At 38.0% G+C, this 17,292-nt stretch overlaps 1 protein-coding gene across 1 annotated transcript in view; it reads left to right on the top strand.

The window, feature by feature from the left end:
* Positions 1–17,292, top strand: part of L3MBTL4 (L3MBTL histone methyl-lysine binding protein 4) — a 386,879-nt gene that overhangs the window by 255,513 nt on the left and 114,074 nt on the right. The window contains 1 exon segment of the mRNA XM_087439397.1: positions 3,630–3,700. Within this exon segment, the coding sequence (XP_087295523.1) occupies positions 3,630–3,700 (71 nt within the window).

The raw sequence follows: 17,292 nt of genomic DNA, 5'->3' as shown, positions 1-17,292 counted from the left end.
GGGCCATTTGGTAAGTACTGTAGGCTCTGCCAGCCACAAGGTCTCGGTTATAATTACTCGATTAGACCATTGTAGTGTGAAAGCAGCCGTGATGGTAAGTAAACGAATGAGTGTGGCTGTGTTCTAGTAAAACTTCATTTACAAACACAGGCAATGGGCAGGATCTGACTTGTGGGCTGTAGTTTGGCAACTCTTATTCTAGAGGGTGTCTAGCTACATTTAGACTACCCTGAAGTAAATTCAAATTCTAGCCCTTATACTTTGGCTCTTCTGCTTACCGTGTGACTTTGGGCAAGCTACTTAACCTCTCTGCCTTTTTCAATACAAAAACATAAGATCAATGCCACCTCCGTGGTGTTAGGCACCTAGTTCAGGGCCCAGCATTTACTGAGCACAGAGATGGTAGCCACTCATTTGCCTTGTTAAAGCAGTGGGAGCATAGGGAGAGGGTCTGAAATCATGCAGCCCTTTTTTTTTCAAGTGGAAGTAGCAAAATCCTAAGGAAAAAGCAAGAGGAAAAACAACGGATGACAGAGACCTGGGTGACAGAGGCAGGCCTCGCCAGCGGGCGCAGTGACCCTCTAAGCCCCGTATGCTCCTGCAGAGGAGTTGGAGGTGGACAGACAGACGGGTAGTTGACACTTGCTGCAGCAACAGCGGTGCTGTTAATAAGAGGTGTTGAAGATGGGCAGAGCACCTGGAGCTGTGAGGCCTGTGTGGAAAGGTGGGGCCAGGCTTCAAGAATTATTGGTGAAAGAGTAATACCTGCAGATTTCAATGATATTACCTTCTTAGCTAAAATACAAACAATTATTAATCCTGGTACATTACTGGTCTAATTGTCTCCAAACATTTCAACTGACTATTTGCAATAGATTCTTTCAGGATGCAACATTTCAGTGGCTTTTTCCAAACACTGGAGAAGAACATGCAAGGCTTTCCATGGCTCGGCTCTAGCTTGTTTTTTTTAGCCTCACTTTTTATCTATCTATCTATCTATCTATCTATCTATCTATCTATCTATCTATATCTATTTATTTTTATTGAGGTAACATTAGTTTATAACATTATATAAATTAACGTAGTTAAAATGTCCACACTTCCTAAAGCAATCTACAGATTCAGTGCAAGCCCTGTCAAAGTCCCAGCCTCCCTTTTGATCCTTCCTTGCCTTGCACAGTGCAGATGTTTCAGTCAGATAAGTTGATGTGCTTATTCATGTCCCTAAAACACTTCTTTTGCTTATGCTCACTGTATTCCAGTTCCTGCTTTTCTCTCATCCTACTTCCCCAGACTGTTATAAATCTATCAGTCATCCACATCCCCCTTCTTTCAGGGCCAGATCGGCTGCATCCTCTGCAAAGCTCTCTGACTAGCCCGGCACCAAGCCCTATCCTCCCTCCAGCCCCCAGAAGCATCATTATGACTATGATTGCTCCTTTCCTTTTGCTCCGCCTGTGACTTCTCCTCCTCGATGCCGTCTGCAGATGCACAGCAACCCTGTGCTACTTGAAGACGACGTGTGGAGTAGAAGGAAGCCTGGATGTGGAGGCCAGCTCCGCCCTCCTCTCCCTCTGTGTCCAAGATGCGCACGTGGTTTCAAATCTCTGATCCTCAATTTCTTTATTTATAACAGGGGTCCTCTTGCTACCTCAGAATTTTTTTGAGAACGAGATGAGGTTAATTGAAATCAAGGATCTGGGAGCCCTTGGAAGTTACCTATCTCACTCAGGAAATCTGAATTGTTTACAGTTTGACTTGGGGTATCTCCCTCGTGATGTAATAATTTGAAAGCAAGAACTATATTGAAATATATGTGTGATTAATTTCAGTGCCTGGCATTTTTTTGAAAAGCCACTCAGTAAATTTATTTGATTTATTTTTAAATTTCTTTAAAAATTTCCATCAAAGTTATATAAGGCATCCTAGCTTCTATTTTATAATTTTGTAAGATAGAATCAAGATCTCCATCAGCATATACTACAGAGGGATGCTTTAAGATGGTTTGAATATCAACTCAGTTTCATAAAATTTGTAAAGTTTTCGGGAAAATTCTCACAGATTTGCCAAAAATATGTAAGCAGAGCTAAAATTGTTCTTTTTCTACCATCTTATTCTTTGCAAAATGACTACGCTATGCTATTTGGTGCACATGTTGTGCCTCCGGCATTCTGTGCTGACCCGCTCTCTCCACTGGCTGCTCACTACTTCAGTTTAAGCTCTCTCTTTCTGTCGTTAATATTCTTTCCTCAAGAATGTAAATAAGTCCTGATGATATATATATATTGAATATTATGAAAGTTAAACATATTGAATTAATAAAAATATTCCACACATTTTTATGCATGTCCATCGTGCATAAGAGTTTGTAGACTATTTTATGATGTATTGTTTCACTGATGGCTTAGAACAAATCCTGTAAGGCAAGTACTGTCTCTGTTTTGCAGATGGGGAAGCTGAGACCTCTAGAGTTTACATATGCGCTCTGGGCCACAAAGCCAGGGCACGGAGCTAAGGCTTGGACAGGGGTCTTCCTGCCCTGAGTGTACTGGTCTCTGTGCTGCAGCACAGGTGATTCCTTGCCCGGAGTTAGGGTGCTCCGCAGTAGCTACATAGGACCTCCTTTTAAGGTCCAAAGATGGGATTTCAATGGCAATTCTTTCTCAGTTTCTTGCTTTTTTGGTGAAAAAAGTCTTAATGGTTAAAAAATATCTAACTGCTAAATAGAATATATTTTTACCACGACATAACCTATTTACAGCACCTATGGATGAAATGATGTACAAGTTACGTACAAGTCACTTAGGTTTCTATGTAAGATTTTGGTAACTGTATCAGTTTCCTCATCTAAAACAGACACAGAAACAGTACTGCATGCCCAGCTCAAAGGCTTGTCAGTGAGGAGAAAATGAGAGAGCTCCTGTCCAGGGGCAATCAGAAAAGAGATTTGCAAAGCAAGGTATTATAATTTTCTTTAAAACCATGAGTATTATAGATAAATTAATCAACTGTCTCAAGTTCTATCTACTGGAAATTAATTACTAGATAATTAGCAACACTGGAAAATTTTCATTTTAGAAATTCCCATCCTCGTTACAAACTGTGAGCCTCAAGTTTTAATCAAGTCCCGTGATGACAGAGGTACAGATTTAGTCCTTGCTGCACACTGGAGTGTTTAAACGGTAACTCACTCTCTGCGATCCCACACTGGAACTAAAGTACTTTATGCAATTGATGAGCACAATGTCTGTAATTTTCTGATTAAAATAAGTGCTGAAATCATCAGGAGCAATTATTATTTACCCACCTATCACACCATCACCTACCATCCCTAATAGCTCCTCCTCAGAGTCTGAAGAGATTATTCTCCAGAGTTTAGAAACTTTTTGCTATAAGAGAATGTTGGGGGGGAGAGGCGGACTTTGCAAATTTCAAAGTTAGGATTTCCGAACAAAAGTGTTATTTTTTAAGTCTTAAATTGAAGAAAAATTCTAATAAGGCTCTGTGCAGCAAAATACCTGCTAATTCACTGTTGTCCACCCCGTGGTTTCTGTTTACATTTGTGCTGCTGTCACGATTTATTCCTCACAGGATAATGAGTCTAGAGTCTATTTCTGTTCTTTGCCCAGACTTGAACAGCAGACAAAGTGTTTGAAAATCAAAGGAAAAGAAGATATTGACTTGGATAATCTCTTCAGCAGTAAAAACAAAAACATTAGCAAAAACACAGACTATACTTTTTGTTGTGAAGAATGTCTTATTTGTTTGGTTGGTTGATCTCTCCAGTGGGGGAAGGGGGAAGAAGCTGCCCAGAAGTCAAGAGACTTGTGTTCTAGACACAACCCTGTGACTAATGTTCTGTCACTTCACTGCTCTGAACCTAATTTCCTCATTTTTAAAGTGAAGGGACTAGACTCTGTAATCTCTGTGATCCTCACTCATGACAGGAAAAATCTAAACCTGTCAAAGTAAAAGTCTCAGTGGTAGAATCTCTCCCTGCCATCTGCAGAGGACGATGGACGGAAACCAGAAGTGTCTCATTGCATTTTTATAAGTTGGAGGACTGGAAAATGTACCTCTCAGTAAGACAGGCAAGAAGGCTGCTGGGAAAAAGTTTAACCATTAAAAGCTGAGGGATTATTGGGGTCGGCCCCATGGCCTGGTGGTTGAGTTTGAACACTCCACTTTGGTGGCCTGGGTTCATGGGTTCAGATCACAGGCATAGACCTACACCACTTGTCAGCCATGCTGTGGTGGCATCCCACATACAAAATGGAGGAAGATTGGCAACAGACATTAGCTCAGGGCAAATCTTCCTCAAGCAAAAAGAGGAAGATGGGCAATGGATGTTAGCTCAGGGCCAATCTTCCTCACGAAAAAAAAAGCTGAGGGATTGTTAGCGTAAAGGAACAAGGATTGCGTATTTTCATTTAATTGTGTTTCTTTCCAACTAAGGCTCAATATAGACAGAATTTCATCCATAATTTTGAGGTTATATTGTAGCAATCTAAGAAACAAATTTGCCCTTGGTTGTGTTAATTTAGTGCAATGATTTTTATTTGGTCAGGTGAGAACATTGGTAATATGTGATTAGTATCCTTGTGTCTTCAGACGTAGTTTGAAGTACTACAGAACTTAGTAGTTCTATGTGTGTGTGTCTCCCAGAACATGGTAGACATCTGTTTATCTTCTGCGGGAAAAGAAAATCAGTGAATATTCTGCTGACTTGCCCAAAGAGCAACAAATTAGCACAGTTTGGTAGCACTGCGCTTCATCTGCAATGCAGTTACCCACTCGCCTTTCCTTAGGGAAGAAGGGTCCTTGAAGAAAAGGGCTGTGGCTCCTGGGAGCAAAGCTCACCTGCTCCTCCAGACGGGCCCCGAGCTCTCCCGACGGTGCAAGAACTCTCAGTCTCGTCGCAGCCACATGGGGAGGAGGGTCTTTCTTCAGAAAACGGAGGGCAGTTAAGATACTTTGGTTCCATTGTGCATCTGCATGTGTCTCCCCAACCAGAAGAATTTCTGTATAATGTAGTGGAATCTGAACAGGGCTTTAAATAAAATAAATAACTGATATTCTTGAAACTGCTGCATACAAGTGTTCTAATCCATTTTACCAAGCTTTCATTCCGTAAACCACACGTTTTGGAACTGTGTAAAGAGTTTTAAAAAAAGTGTCAGTGTTTTAATTCATATTTTGACACTTTTGAAAATATCTCCACAGAGTAATTATGTATATGCTCCTGTTAAAAGAGACACACCGTCAATTTTGTGGTTCACATAGTAAAAGTAGTGATGAGGATCATCCTTATAAAAATAAAAAAAAATCTCTAGCAAAATGCATTTGCATAATGTGAAGGATGAAATTTCTTCTAACTTGTTCAGTATCCACTTGTTCTTGTCTGCATTATTTATGAAAAGTTTATAACAATATGCATTTATTGATTCATGCACTCATTGCGCTCTTTACTTTAAACATTGTGATTTTCTCCCAGCGAAGGTCTGTGTTAACAGACTTGGGCAGTGATGACAGAAGAGCGTGTGGTGGAGTGCCCTGTCTGGTGCAGAGCCCGCAGCTGCCGGGAGCCCACAACGCTGTTTCTGAGAAAATGCCTTCAGGGATCCATCCTAGTCCATGCAAATTTACAGGACTCACAACACCTGCTTTGTGTCCTGGCCTTCTGTCCCCTGGTTAGTTCTTCCTCATACTGGACCAATCCTTATTGTTATAATGAAGCTCCTGTTCTCTGCTTCTAACCTGGATGAGACAAAATAGAATAAATGTTACTACAGTGACATTAAATGATTATTTAGTATTTCTCTTTTATTTTTTGTAAGCCTATAAATCTGAGCATAAGTTCTAAATCTTCACCTTTGTTTTTTCTTGGTCTGGCCATAGATTTGAATAAATGCCTTCTTAATTCATTAGGAGCTTTTGTTTTGTTTTGTTTTCTTCCTTAAAGAAAATGGGCTAAAATTTGTTCTCCATTTCTCCCATGTGGGAAAATAATATATTTGCTGTTTTTAGAGATTGTGTACACATGCATACACCTGCACATGCAGCTTCTGTTTTTCAAATTTGGGCGTGTTTTCAAGTTTTACTTGGAAACATCTTTATTTCCTAAATCATTTTGTTCACAATAGATATGCTTGGCAGATATAATAAAAAGTCTTTTAAAGGCTACCCATTATTTTTAAGTATACTTCTTAGAAATTCAACATTTTTTCCTTTCCCATAATAATGTATAACGATAGATTGGATGACAGAAATTTTTAATTCATTTATAATGATATAAATTGGTTGAGGAAAACATGATTATCTAAAAGAATGTTTGATAGTAGGATTGACAGAAGTTGGAGTTTGTCTTACTAATCTGAAGGTTTACAGGTAAGCTTGTTGAGTGTGACACCTAAGACACAGGAAATGGTAATTATCCTTTGTGCCTTTTGTTAGGTAAACAACGTGAGAGCATACAGTTGACGTGTTTGGCGACACCACACGTCCCTTCTCTGGGACTGAGTTGGGCAGCTTCGTGGTGGCCTTTTGGGTTTTTCCCTTTGCTCAGTGAGTGTTCCACAGAGACTGCACAAAATCTGCTCCTGAACACAAGTTGAGTGAGGCTGATGGAAGCGCGTGTCTTTAAGTCTGAAGGACCTGCTCCTCTAAGTCATCTGCCCTTCTGCCCCATGGAGACTCTAGAGCTAGAGCAGCTGAAACTCAGCTACTTGGTACCACAGAGAGACGTCACTGTCAGGGCTACCACATTGCACCACCCCAGGGGACACCTTTGATACTGTGGAATGTTCAGCTAGAAAACTGTTTCTTTTTTACTGTTGACTATTTTTGGTCTCAAATGTGTAACCAATGCTCACTTTTTTAAAAATCCAAAAATTTCATGAAGCAAAAAATACAAGAGATAAACATTGTTAATAAATCCTTCATAGATTTATTTTGGATATAATAATTCACCTTTTCGTTTTCTTTACCAGTATAGAATCATATTATATTTGGTGATCTGCAATTTAGTTTTTTTTTTTTTTCCGCTTGCTGATATATCGTGGTTATCTTTCTAAGTCAGTGCATATACATCTGCTGGATTCTTTTCTCTTTTTTTTTAGTAAAAATTGTAGCCAAGTACACAAGAGATCACACCCATTTAATCACCACTTGGGTCAAGGAATGGAAGCTGCCTGGAAGCCCATCTCATGCTGTCCGGTTACCCTCCTGCTGAGATGATGGCTTCTCGTTTCTGTCACTGTCTGCTGCTTCGTCCCTGTTTTGAACATTTTATAAATGAAATCATATGGTGTGTATGTCTGATTTCTTTTGCTGACATTATGTTTGTGAGATCCATCCAAATCATGATTTGCTTATTCTCATTGCTGCATATTATTCAATTTTATGATAATGTCACAATTTATCCATTTTATTTATTTATCCATTTTAATGTTGGTTGTTTTCAGTTTTGCCCTCCTGTGAAGGGTGCCACAAGGAACATTCTAGCATGTGATTTTGTGGATATGTGTATGCATTTCTATAGGGTACACCTAAGAGTAGAATTTCTGGGTAATTGGATTTGCAAATAACTTCAGAAGCTAGTGTCAAATGTTTGTACAAAGTGGTTGTAGCAGTACGTTCTCCCAGCGTGATCTGGAGATTGCAGGCACTCTACATCCTTGCTGGCAGTTATTTTTGTCAGTCTCTGTAATTTTAGTCATTCTTTTTGGGTTTACAGTAGTATTTAATTACGCTTTTAATTTTGCATTTCCCAGAGGCCTAATGAGCTTGAACACGTCTTCACGTTTATTGGCTATTTGAATATCCTCTTATGTGAAGTATCCCGTTTGTCTTTTAGATTGTCTTTCTTTTATTGATATGCAGTTCTTTATATCTGTAAATGAGTCCGTTGTTGGATAGATGTGTTGCAAATATCTTCTCCAGTCTGTGGTTTGCCTTTTCACTCTCTTAATGGTGCCTTGTGATGAATAGAAATTTCAAGTTTTAATGTAGTCCGTTAGTCTTTTCTATTTTGGTTAGCACTTTTAGTGTTTAAAAAAGTTTGCCTATGGCATGTTCATGGAGATATTCTGCTATCTTTTTTCTAGAATCTTTATTGTTTTTTCTTTCACATTTATATCTACAATGCACCTGGAAATTATTTTTTATACACGGTGAAACGTAGGGTTCAAGAATCACTTTTTGTATGAATATTCAGTTGACCCAGCGTCATTTGTTAAAAAAGCCTTCCTTTCCTTATTGTTCATCATAGATCAAGTGACTATCACTGTCCTTATACATCAGTATGTCTCTTGTGAGTGGCATATGATATTTACTTTCATATCCAATTTGATGTAGTAGTCTTTGAATTAGAGTCTTTAGTACATTTGTTTGTAACGCTGTTGCTGTTAAGTTGGGTTTATAGCTATCATTCTAATAACTGTTTTCCATTTTTCTCAACAGTTTTGTGTTCACTTTTGTATTTCTTCATTTTATTTTTTATTAATCAAGAATTTATTTCATTATATCATTTTCCATATATTAACCTATTGGTTGTGTATTTTTAATATTCTTTAGCAGATATTAAATCTAGTATAATACACATCTTTGTGTAGGATCATTTTTCCTCTGAAAAACTCCTTTTTCTATTTCTTCTAGAGTGTATTCTAGCTATATTTTTTTAAAAAGTAAGTTTTTCTTTGTCCAGAAATGTCTTTCTTTTGCTTTAGCTTTTGAAGAATATTTTTGCTGGTTATGGAATTCTGGATTGGCAGTTAATTTTTTTTCAGGCTTTAAAGATGGCATCCCATCATCTTTTGATGCCCATGGTTTCCCTGAAGAAGTCAGCCATTGCTTTATTGTGTCTCCTTTGAAGAGTGTGTGTCTTGGAGTGTATCTTATTTTCTCTGGCTGCTTATAAGACTTTCTTGTTATCTTTGATTTTCAGCAGTTTTATTACGAAGTGCCTAATGTAGTTCTCTCTGTGTTTGTCTTTTGGGGGTTCATAGTGCTTCTTAAGTCTATGGGTATATATTTTCCATTACTTTGAAAATTTGTTTGACTGTTGTCTCTTCAAATATTGCTTATGTGCTATTCTCTCCCTTCTCAACTCTTCTGAGACTCCGTCTACAAATACATTAGACATTTTCTTGTTCATATATCTTATATGCTGTTTTCTATATTTTCCTTCCTTTTTGAACTACATGCTTCAGTTTGGATGTTTTTCTACTGACCTTTCTTCAAGATCACTAATGCTCTCTTCAGCTGTCTCCAAACTGCTCTTATACCCATCCAACAAATTTTTAATTAACTCTTTGTACATTTCAGTTCCAGAATTTCCATATACATAATTTTTTAAATAGATTTGTTTCTTGAGTAAAATTCTCTATTTTACCATCTAATTTCTTAAATGTGTTAGTCGCAGTTATTAATTTTGTGCCTTGTAATACCAGTATCCAAATCACCTGTGGTCCTACTTTTCTTGTTATTCTTTGTAGGAGAATTGTTCTACTAAAGCTACTCCATCATAACTGGGAATGGAATTCCAACCATATCCTTGCTTAACAGCCACAAAGAATTTCACTGAGTGATTCTACCATAATGTATTTAATCAAATGCTCATTCATGAACATTTTTATTATTTTCAGCCTTAAAGTTTAAAACAAAGACACAGTAAATATCTGTACCATTATATGTGGGCATTTGTGGGAGTATTTCTATAGGATTAATATCTGAAAGTGAGATTGTTGGGTCAGAAAGTATGCACATTATAAATTATGAGTGTTATTTCAACCTGCCTTTAAAGTGTTTGTAGCTGTTTTCACTCCTAACAACAACACATGAGAGTAAGTACTTCCCTCTTCCCTTGCACATAATGACTGTGTCACCTCTTTCATCTTGCCAATTTGATAGAAGAAAATATGTCATCCTTTTAAGTATTTTTCTTTGATTATGAAGTTTCTTGTTTTTTCATGTCATTTTTTTTTTAATAAATTGCTTGTTCCTGTCCTTTGTCCATTTTATTATTGCTCATGTTATTATTCTAGACTTTTAGCTGGCTTACTGTATTATGGACACTACTTTATTGTCTGTTATTTATCTTACCAATAACTTGTGTATGTGCTCCCATCTGGTGCTCCCACCTTATATACTTTTTCTTTTCATTTTTTTTTAACTAAAAATAATTTTTCATGAAATCTAATTTACCAGTTTTTCTTTCATGGTTTCTAGTTTTCATTTCATTCTCATTTCAACATTAAGGTCATACTACTATTTACTCATGTATTGTGCTAGAAAATCTGTGGCCTCATATTTTTAACTTTTAAATCTGTACTCTATCTGGAATTGAATTTGATGAGGATCAGGGTAATATACTAGCTTATTGTTGTTTTTTTGAATTATTTCAATACCATTTAAAAGATAATCCATCTTTTTTTCATACTAATTTGAATACAGTCTTCCTAGAGGAAGGTCTGTTATATACTTGAAACTTAAAAGCTCTATCATCAATTATATTGTGTGTGTATGTCCAAGACTCTTTTCATACCTAGAGCTGTGGGTGCCACCTTGTTCTAGAAAGATCTGAATCCAGTGGAGGAAAGTCAGTGCTGAGGTATCATCATAAAGTCAGAGCCAGGAGGGACCGAGGAAAATAAGAGCAAGGAGAAGAATATCATTAAACTAACAGGAAGAAGAAAAACCACAACTAGGGAATCAAAGCGTGAAGACAAGAAGGGTGTAAGCAGTATATCAGAAAGCCACGACTTGTGGGACTTCTTTATAAGTATAAAAGGCACAAATCTTCTTGGACATCTTTTTATTTCACTTAGTTCTCTATGGAAGGAGACTCAGAGTTACAAAACTCACTAGTTTTACACACACAATAAAAGCCCCCTTGGCAGCATCTGTGTGTGTATTTACCAGGAATTTTTAATTAATGGAATTATGAGGCAAGTCTGTGCGAAGGGTTGGAGTTAGTGCTTTCAGTTTTGTAGTATATCACAAAAGTTGTTGTTTCTGTGCATGCCTAAAGATCTTTAGTGACCACCAAATATGGAGCATGGTATGTAAAGCTGCCTGTGAGAGAAGGAGCTTAATAGCAATCGATACTTTCTGCTCTGGGTTTTTTTTGGGTGGGGGTTGAGACTCATGTCTGAAGTTGGTGTTCTGTCTGTTGCAGGCATCTGTCTTACTTTATGCGGCGTGACTCTTCAGACAGGCAGTGACCCCAGCTGCAGCTCCATAGGCAATGATTACCCAGCTTTTAGAAGTGCCACACGATCCCCAACAATGAATCTCATGCTTACTACATAATTTCTTCAATAAGTTAGAGACTATCAGTAACACGTCCTTTAAATTTGGTGAAAATACATTCTGCCATTTTTAGTTTATGTGGTAAAGGATAAATAGAAACATAGAAAATTATCATTCATTACAATATGTATTATATTATTTAGAAAAATGACTAACTTATGCTTTGAGCTATATGTATACCAAATTTTAAGGGCCTTTTCAAGGTTCGTGCCCTAAAGACTTGCTTTCACAGGGAACTGAGGAAAGAAATGACTCTGTACAGCCTTCTTGCTGACATCGTTTGTCCATGGGAATCATTATAGCAGATTGTTGGTTTCAGCTCTGGCATGTAAAGAGTTTGTACGTCATCACTTCCACCCTCACAACAGGAAAAAGCTGAACAAACAACTCTTCTTAGATACATCATAGAATTAAGGTCCTTCCCTCAATGGAAACTCCTTTACCAGTCGCTTATATGTCCTATGGGAAAGGCAGTTAGACAGCTCCAATCCCCTCTAGCCATGTATCTCACATAAGGGAAGAAAAAGAAAGGCCAAGAAACTCTTCTGAAGGTCACAGCCCAGGGACTCAGCCCCATTAAAAAAGCTGGTTTTAATCATAAGACTCTAGAACACTTCTCCCCCTCCAATACCTTGGCCACTACATCAATAGAGCTCCAATATAATAACAGTATATATACTACAACCGAGAACTGTAAGACACAGACTCTATTTAAGGAGGTGTTTCTAGGGAAACCCAAAGACAACAGGGGAAAGAAAAAGAATACTAAAGGAAACTGAAGCCTCTGATACCTACAGGTAAACCAAACGTTAAACACAGCCTAATTCCTAGCTTTATTAATATAAAATCTCACACTAAAGACCTTTTACCTAAGTTTCTGTTATCTAATACAGCATGTCTGGCTTTCAACAAAAAGTTACAAAGCATACTGAGGCAAAAAGCCCCAAAACGCCACAGACTGAAGAGATAAAGTGAGCATGAGAACCAGTCTCAGATGTGGTGGATATTTTGGAATTATCAGACTGGGAATTTGTGATATTCTTATATAATTATACACTTATGATATGTTAAGAGCGCTAATGGAAAAAGTAGATAATGTACAAGAAAAGATGGGGAATATAGGGGAGTTTGGAAGATGGCAGCATAGGAGGGTCCTGAACTGGCCTCATCCCATGCACACAACAAACCTAAACTAGGTGTGGAACAATTTCCTCAGAGAGAGATCTGGAACTTGGATGAAAAGAACCTCCACAACAAGGGACAACACAGAGAGGGGTGGAAGAGGCAGAGGTACAGCCCTGCTGAGGGAAAAACCACACCCCAGCCACGGCACTTCATGGTCAGGAGTGATCTCAAAGGTACAGAGCTATTCTCAGAAGAGCAAGGGGTTCAAGCTCCATGTTAGGCACCCCAGCCCCTAGACCCAGCAGAACAGAGACAAGATACCAAAACACTTGGCTTTGAAAACCAATGGGGATACACCCAAGAAAACTACAGAACTTCAGGAAAAGGAAAACTGGCTCTTAAAGGGCCCACACACAGATTCACCCAACCCAGAGATTGAAAAGGGCATAGTCCATTGGTAAAAACCACTCACTTACTAAGCTCAGAGTGAATCCCGAAGAGGCAAGAGGTGGCTGGGCCCACTCCCCAGGGACTGAGATACTAGATGTGGCCATCACATTATGACCTACTTCAGCTGTGCTGATACAGATTGTGGCAAGCACCATTGCAATCCTTCCTCTAACCTGTTAGCACAGAGGCCTGTCCTGCCCACTAGAGCACCCCAAGCAATCGAGTACAGCTATGCAGCACAGGCAGCTGATCCCAGAGACCAGCCCCACCCACCAGCAAGCCCGCAGCAGACTTATGTCACTGAGCCTTGAAAACAGCCACACAAGGAATCTGTGCTGCCCACTGGTGCCCTCAAAGTGTTGCGTGCTGACATGCCAGGGTCCTGTCCTGCCCGTCAGTGCACCTGAGGCAGTTGCATGACCCTGGGCCACATAGCTAGTCTGTCTTGGAGCATGCCCTGCCCACCAGCACACCTGAGGCAGCCAAGCAGTGCCAAGGCATGCAGCCAGCCACACTAGGGCCCTGCAGCAGTTGTGCTAGCTGGGCCTAGCAACCAGGCACACTGGGGGCCTGACTCACTCACCAGCGAACCTGCAGTAATTGTGTGCCAGCAGACCTTGTAGCCAGCCACACTGGGGGCTTTCCCCACTCAATAACACACCAATAGCAGCCACAAGTGGCCAGGCCTCACAACCAGCTGGCCCAGGCAATAATTGCCTTGCCACAACACAAGGGCACTTGCAGTCCACACAGGGGACACCCTTGGAGAATTTGGCATGGGTGACAAGAGGGGGGAACACTGCTGGGCCCCATAAGACATCTCCTACATAAGGCCATATTTCCAAGATCAGGAGACATAGCTGATCTACCTAATACAAAGAAATAAACACAGAGAAGTAGGCAAAATGAGGAGACAAAAGAATGTGTTCCAAATAAAAGAACAGGACAAATCATCAGAAAAATAAATAAATAAAATAGAGATAAACAATCCACCTGATAAGGAGTAAAAACTAATAGTCACAAGGATGCTCATTGAGCTGGGGAGAGGAATAGATGACCACAGTGAAAACTTCAACAAAGAATTAGAAAATATAAAAAAGAACCAATAAGAGCTGAAGAATATAATAATGGAAATGAAGAATTCACTAGAGGGAATCAACAGGAGAATAAATGACACAGAAGAACTGATCAGTGATTTGCACAACAGAGTACAGGAAATCACCCAAGCTGAACAGAAAAAAGAAAAAATTAAAAAGAATGAGGACAGTCTAAGGGACATCTGGGACAACATCAAGCATATTAATATTCACATTTTAAGTGTCCCAGAAGGAGAAGAGGGAGAAAACGGGACAGAGAACTTATTTGAAGAAATAATAGCTGAAAATTTCCCTAACCTGGGGAAGGAAACAGACAGGTATAGGAAGCACAGAGAATACCAAACAAGATGAACCCAAAGAGGCCCACACCAAGACACATTATAATTAAAATGTCAAGAATTAAAGATAAGGAGAGAATCCTAAAAGCTGCAAGAGAAAAGTAACAAATTACATACAAAGGAAACCTCATAATGCTATCAGTTGACTTTTCAGCAGAAGCCTTACAGTCTAGAAGGGAATGGCATGATATATTCAAAGTGCTGAATGGAAAAAAAATCCTCAACCAAGAATAGTGTACCTGGCAAGGTTATCATTCAAGATGGAAAGAGACATAAAGAGTTTTCTAGACAAGCAAAAACTAAAGGAGCTCACCACAGCCCTACAAGAAATGTTAAAGGGACTTCTTTAAGTAGAAAAGAAAAGGCTACCAATAGGAAAAAGAAAATTATCAAAGAAAAAATATCACTGGTAAAGGCAAATATATAGTAAAGTCAGTGGATCAACCACCTATCAAGCTAGTATTAAGGTCAAAAGACAAAAGTACTAAAATCATCTATATCTACAATAAGAAGTTAAGGGATACACAGAATTAAAAGAGGTAAAATATGATGTCAAAAACATAAAACATGGTGGGAGAGAGTAAAATGTAGGGCTTTTAGTATGAAGTCAACTTAAGAGATGATCAGCTTAATATAGATTGCTGTTTACACAGGTTTTTATATAGGAACCTTATGGTAACCACAAACCAAAAACCTATAATAAATACACCAAAAGTAAAGAGAAAGGAACCCAATCATAACGTTAAAGACAGTCATCAAATCACAAGAGAAAAAAGCAAGAAAAGAAAGGAACAGAGAAGAACTGCAAAAATATCAGAAAAAAGTAACAAAATGGCAATAAGTACATCCTTATCAATAGTTACTTTAAATGTAAATGGACTAAATGCTCCAATCAAAAGACATAGTGTGACTGAATGGATAAAAAACAAGACCCATATATATGCTGCCTACAGAAGACTCGCTTCAGATCTAAAGACACTCACAAACTGAAAGTGAAGGGATGGAAAAAGATACTCCATGCAAATGGAAACAAAAAGAAAGCTGAGGTAGCAATACTTGCATCAGATAAAATAGACTTTAAAGCAAAAACTATAATAAGAAACAAAGAGGGGCAATACATAATGATAAAGGGAACAATCCAACAAGAGGTTATGACACTTGGAAATATCTATGTGCCCAACATAGGAGCACCTAAATACATAAAGCAAATATCAAGAGACATAAAAGGAGAAATTCACAGAACACAATAATAGTAGGAGATTTTAACACCCAACTTACATCAATGGATAGAGCATCCAGACAGAAGATCAATCAGGAAACATTGGCCAGCCTTAAATGACACATTAGACCAGATGGACTTAATAGATAATATACAGAACTTTCCATGCAAAAACTGCAGAATACACATTCTTCTTGAGTGCACATGGAACTATCTCCAGGATAGATCACATAATAGGCCACAAAACAAGTCTCAATAAATATAAGATTGAAATAATATCTAGTATCTTTTTTGACCACAATGATATAAAACTAGAAATCAACTGCAAGAAGAAAATTGGAAATCCACAGATGTGTGGAGATTAAACAAAATGCTACTGAACAACTATTGGGTCAATGAAGAAATGAAAGGAGGAATCAAAAATACCTGGAGACAAATGAAAATGAAAATACAACATATCAAAATTTATGGGATACAGCAAAAGTGGTACTAAGAAGGAAGTTTATAGCAATACAGGTCTTCCTCAAGAAACATGAGAAGTCTCAACTACAGAATCTAACAGTACACCAAAGGAACTAGAAAAAGAAGAACAAATGAAGCCTAAAATCAGTAGAAGAAAGGAAATAATAAAAATAAGAGTGGAAATAAATGAAATAGAAACTAAAAAGACAATAGAAAAGATCAATGAAACTAAGAGCTGTTTCTTTGAAAAGATAAACAAAAATCACAAACCTTTAGCTAGACTCACTCAGAAAGAAAGAGAGAAGGCTCAAATACATAAAATCAGAAATGAAAGAGGAGAAATTAAAAATGGATACCACAGAAATACAAAGGATTATAAGAGAATACTATGAAAAGCTATATGCCAACAAATTGGATAACCTAGAAGAAATGAATAAACTTTTAGAATTATACAACCTTCCAAAACTAAATCAAGAAGAAATAGAGAATCTGAATAGACGATCACTAGTAAAAGATCAAAACAGTAAACAAAAACCTCCCGAAAAACAAAAGTCCAGGACCAGATGGCTTCCCCAGTAAATTATATCAAACATTCAAAGAAGACATAATACCTTTCCTTTACAACTCTCTCAAAAAATTGAAGAGAAAGGAAAGCTTCCTAACTCATTTTTACAAGGCCAACATTACCCTGATACCAAAATAAGACAAGGATAACACAAAAAAAAGAAAGTTACAGGCCAATATCCCTGATAAACATAGATACAAAAATGCTCAACAAAATAGCAAATTGAATACAACAATACATTAAAAGGATCATACACCGTGATCAAGTGGGATTTATTCCAGGGATGCAAGGATGGTTCAACATCTGCAAATCAATCAACGTGATACACCACATTAACAAAATGAAGAATAAAAATCACATGATCATCTCAATAGATGCAGAGAAAGCATTCAACAAGATTCAGCATCAATTTATGATAAAAACTGAATAAAATGGGTATAGGAGGAAAGTACGTCAACATAATAAAGGCCACATATGACAAACCCACAGCTAACATCGTCCTCAACAGTGAAAAACTGAAAGCTATCCCTCTAAGAACAGGAAAAAGACAAGGAGGCCCGCTCTCACCACTCTTATTCAACACAGTATTGGAAGTCCTAGCCAGAGCAAATAGGCAAGAAAAATAAAAGAGATCCAGATTGGAAAGGAAGAAGTAAAACTGTCACTATTTGCAAATGACGTGATTTTGTATATAGAAAACCCTAATGAATCCACCAAAAAACTATG

The sequence above is a fragment of the Ceratotherium simum genome, chromosome 14, assembly GCF_057802395.1.
Source record: "Ceratotherium simum simum isolate JZ-2026a chromosome 14, ASM5780239v1, whole genome shotgun sequence".
Lineage (NCBI taxonomy): Eukaryota > Metazoa > Chordata > Mammalia > Perissodactyla > Rhinocerotidae > Ceratotherium > Ceratotherium simum.
Note: the sequence above shows the minus strand (reverse complement) of the source record. Positions and strands in the feature narration are given on the sequence as shown.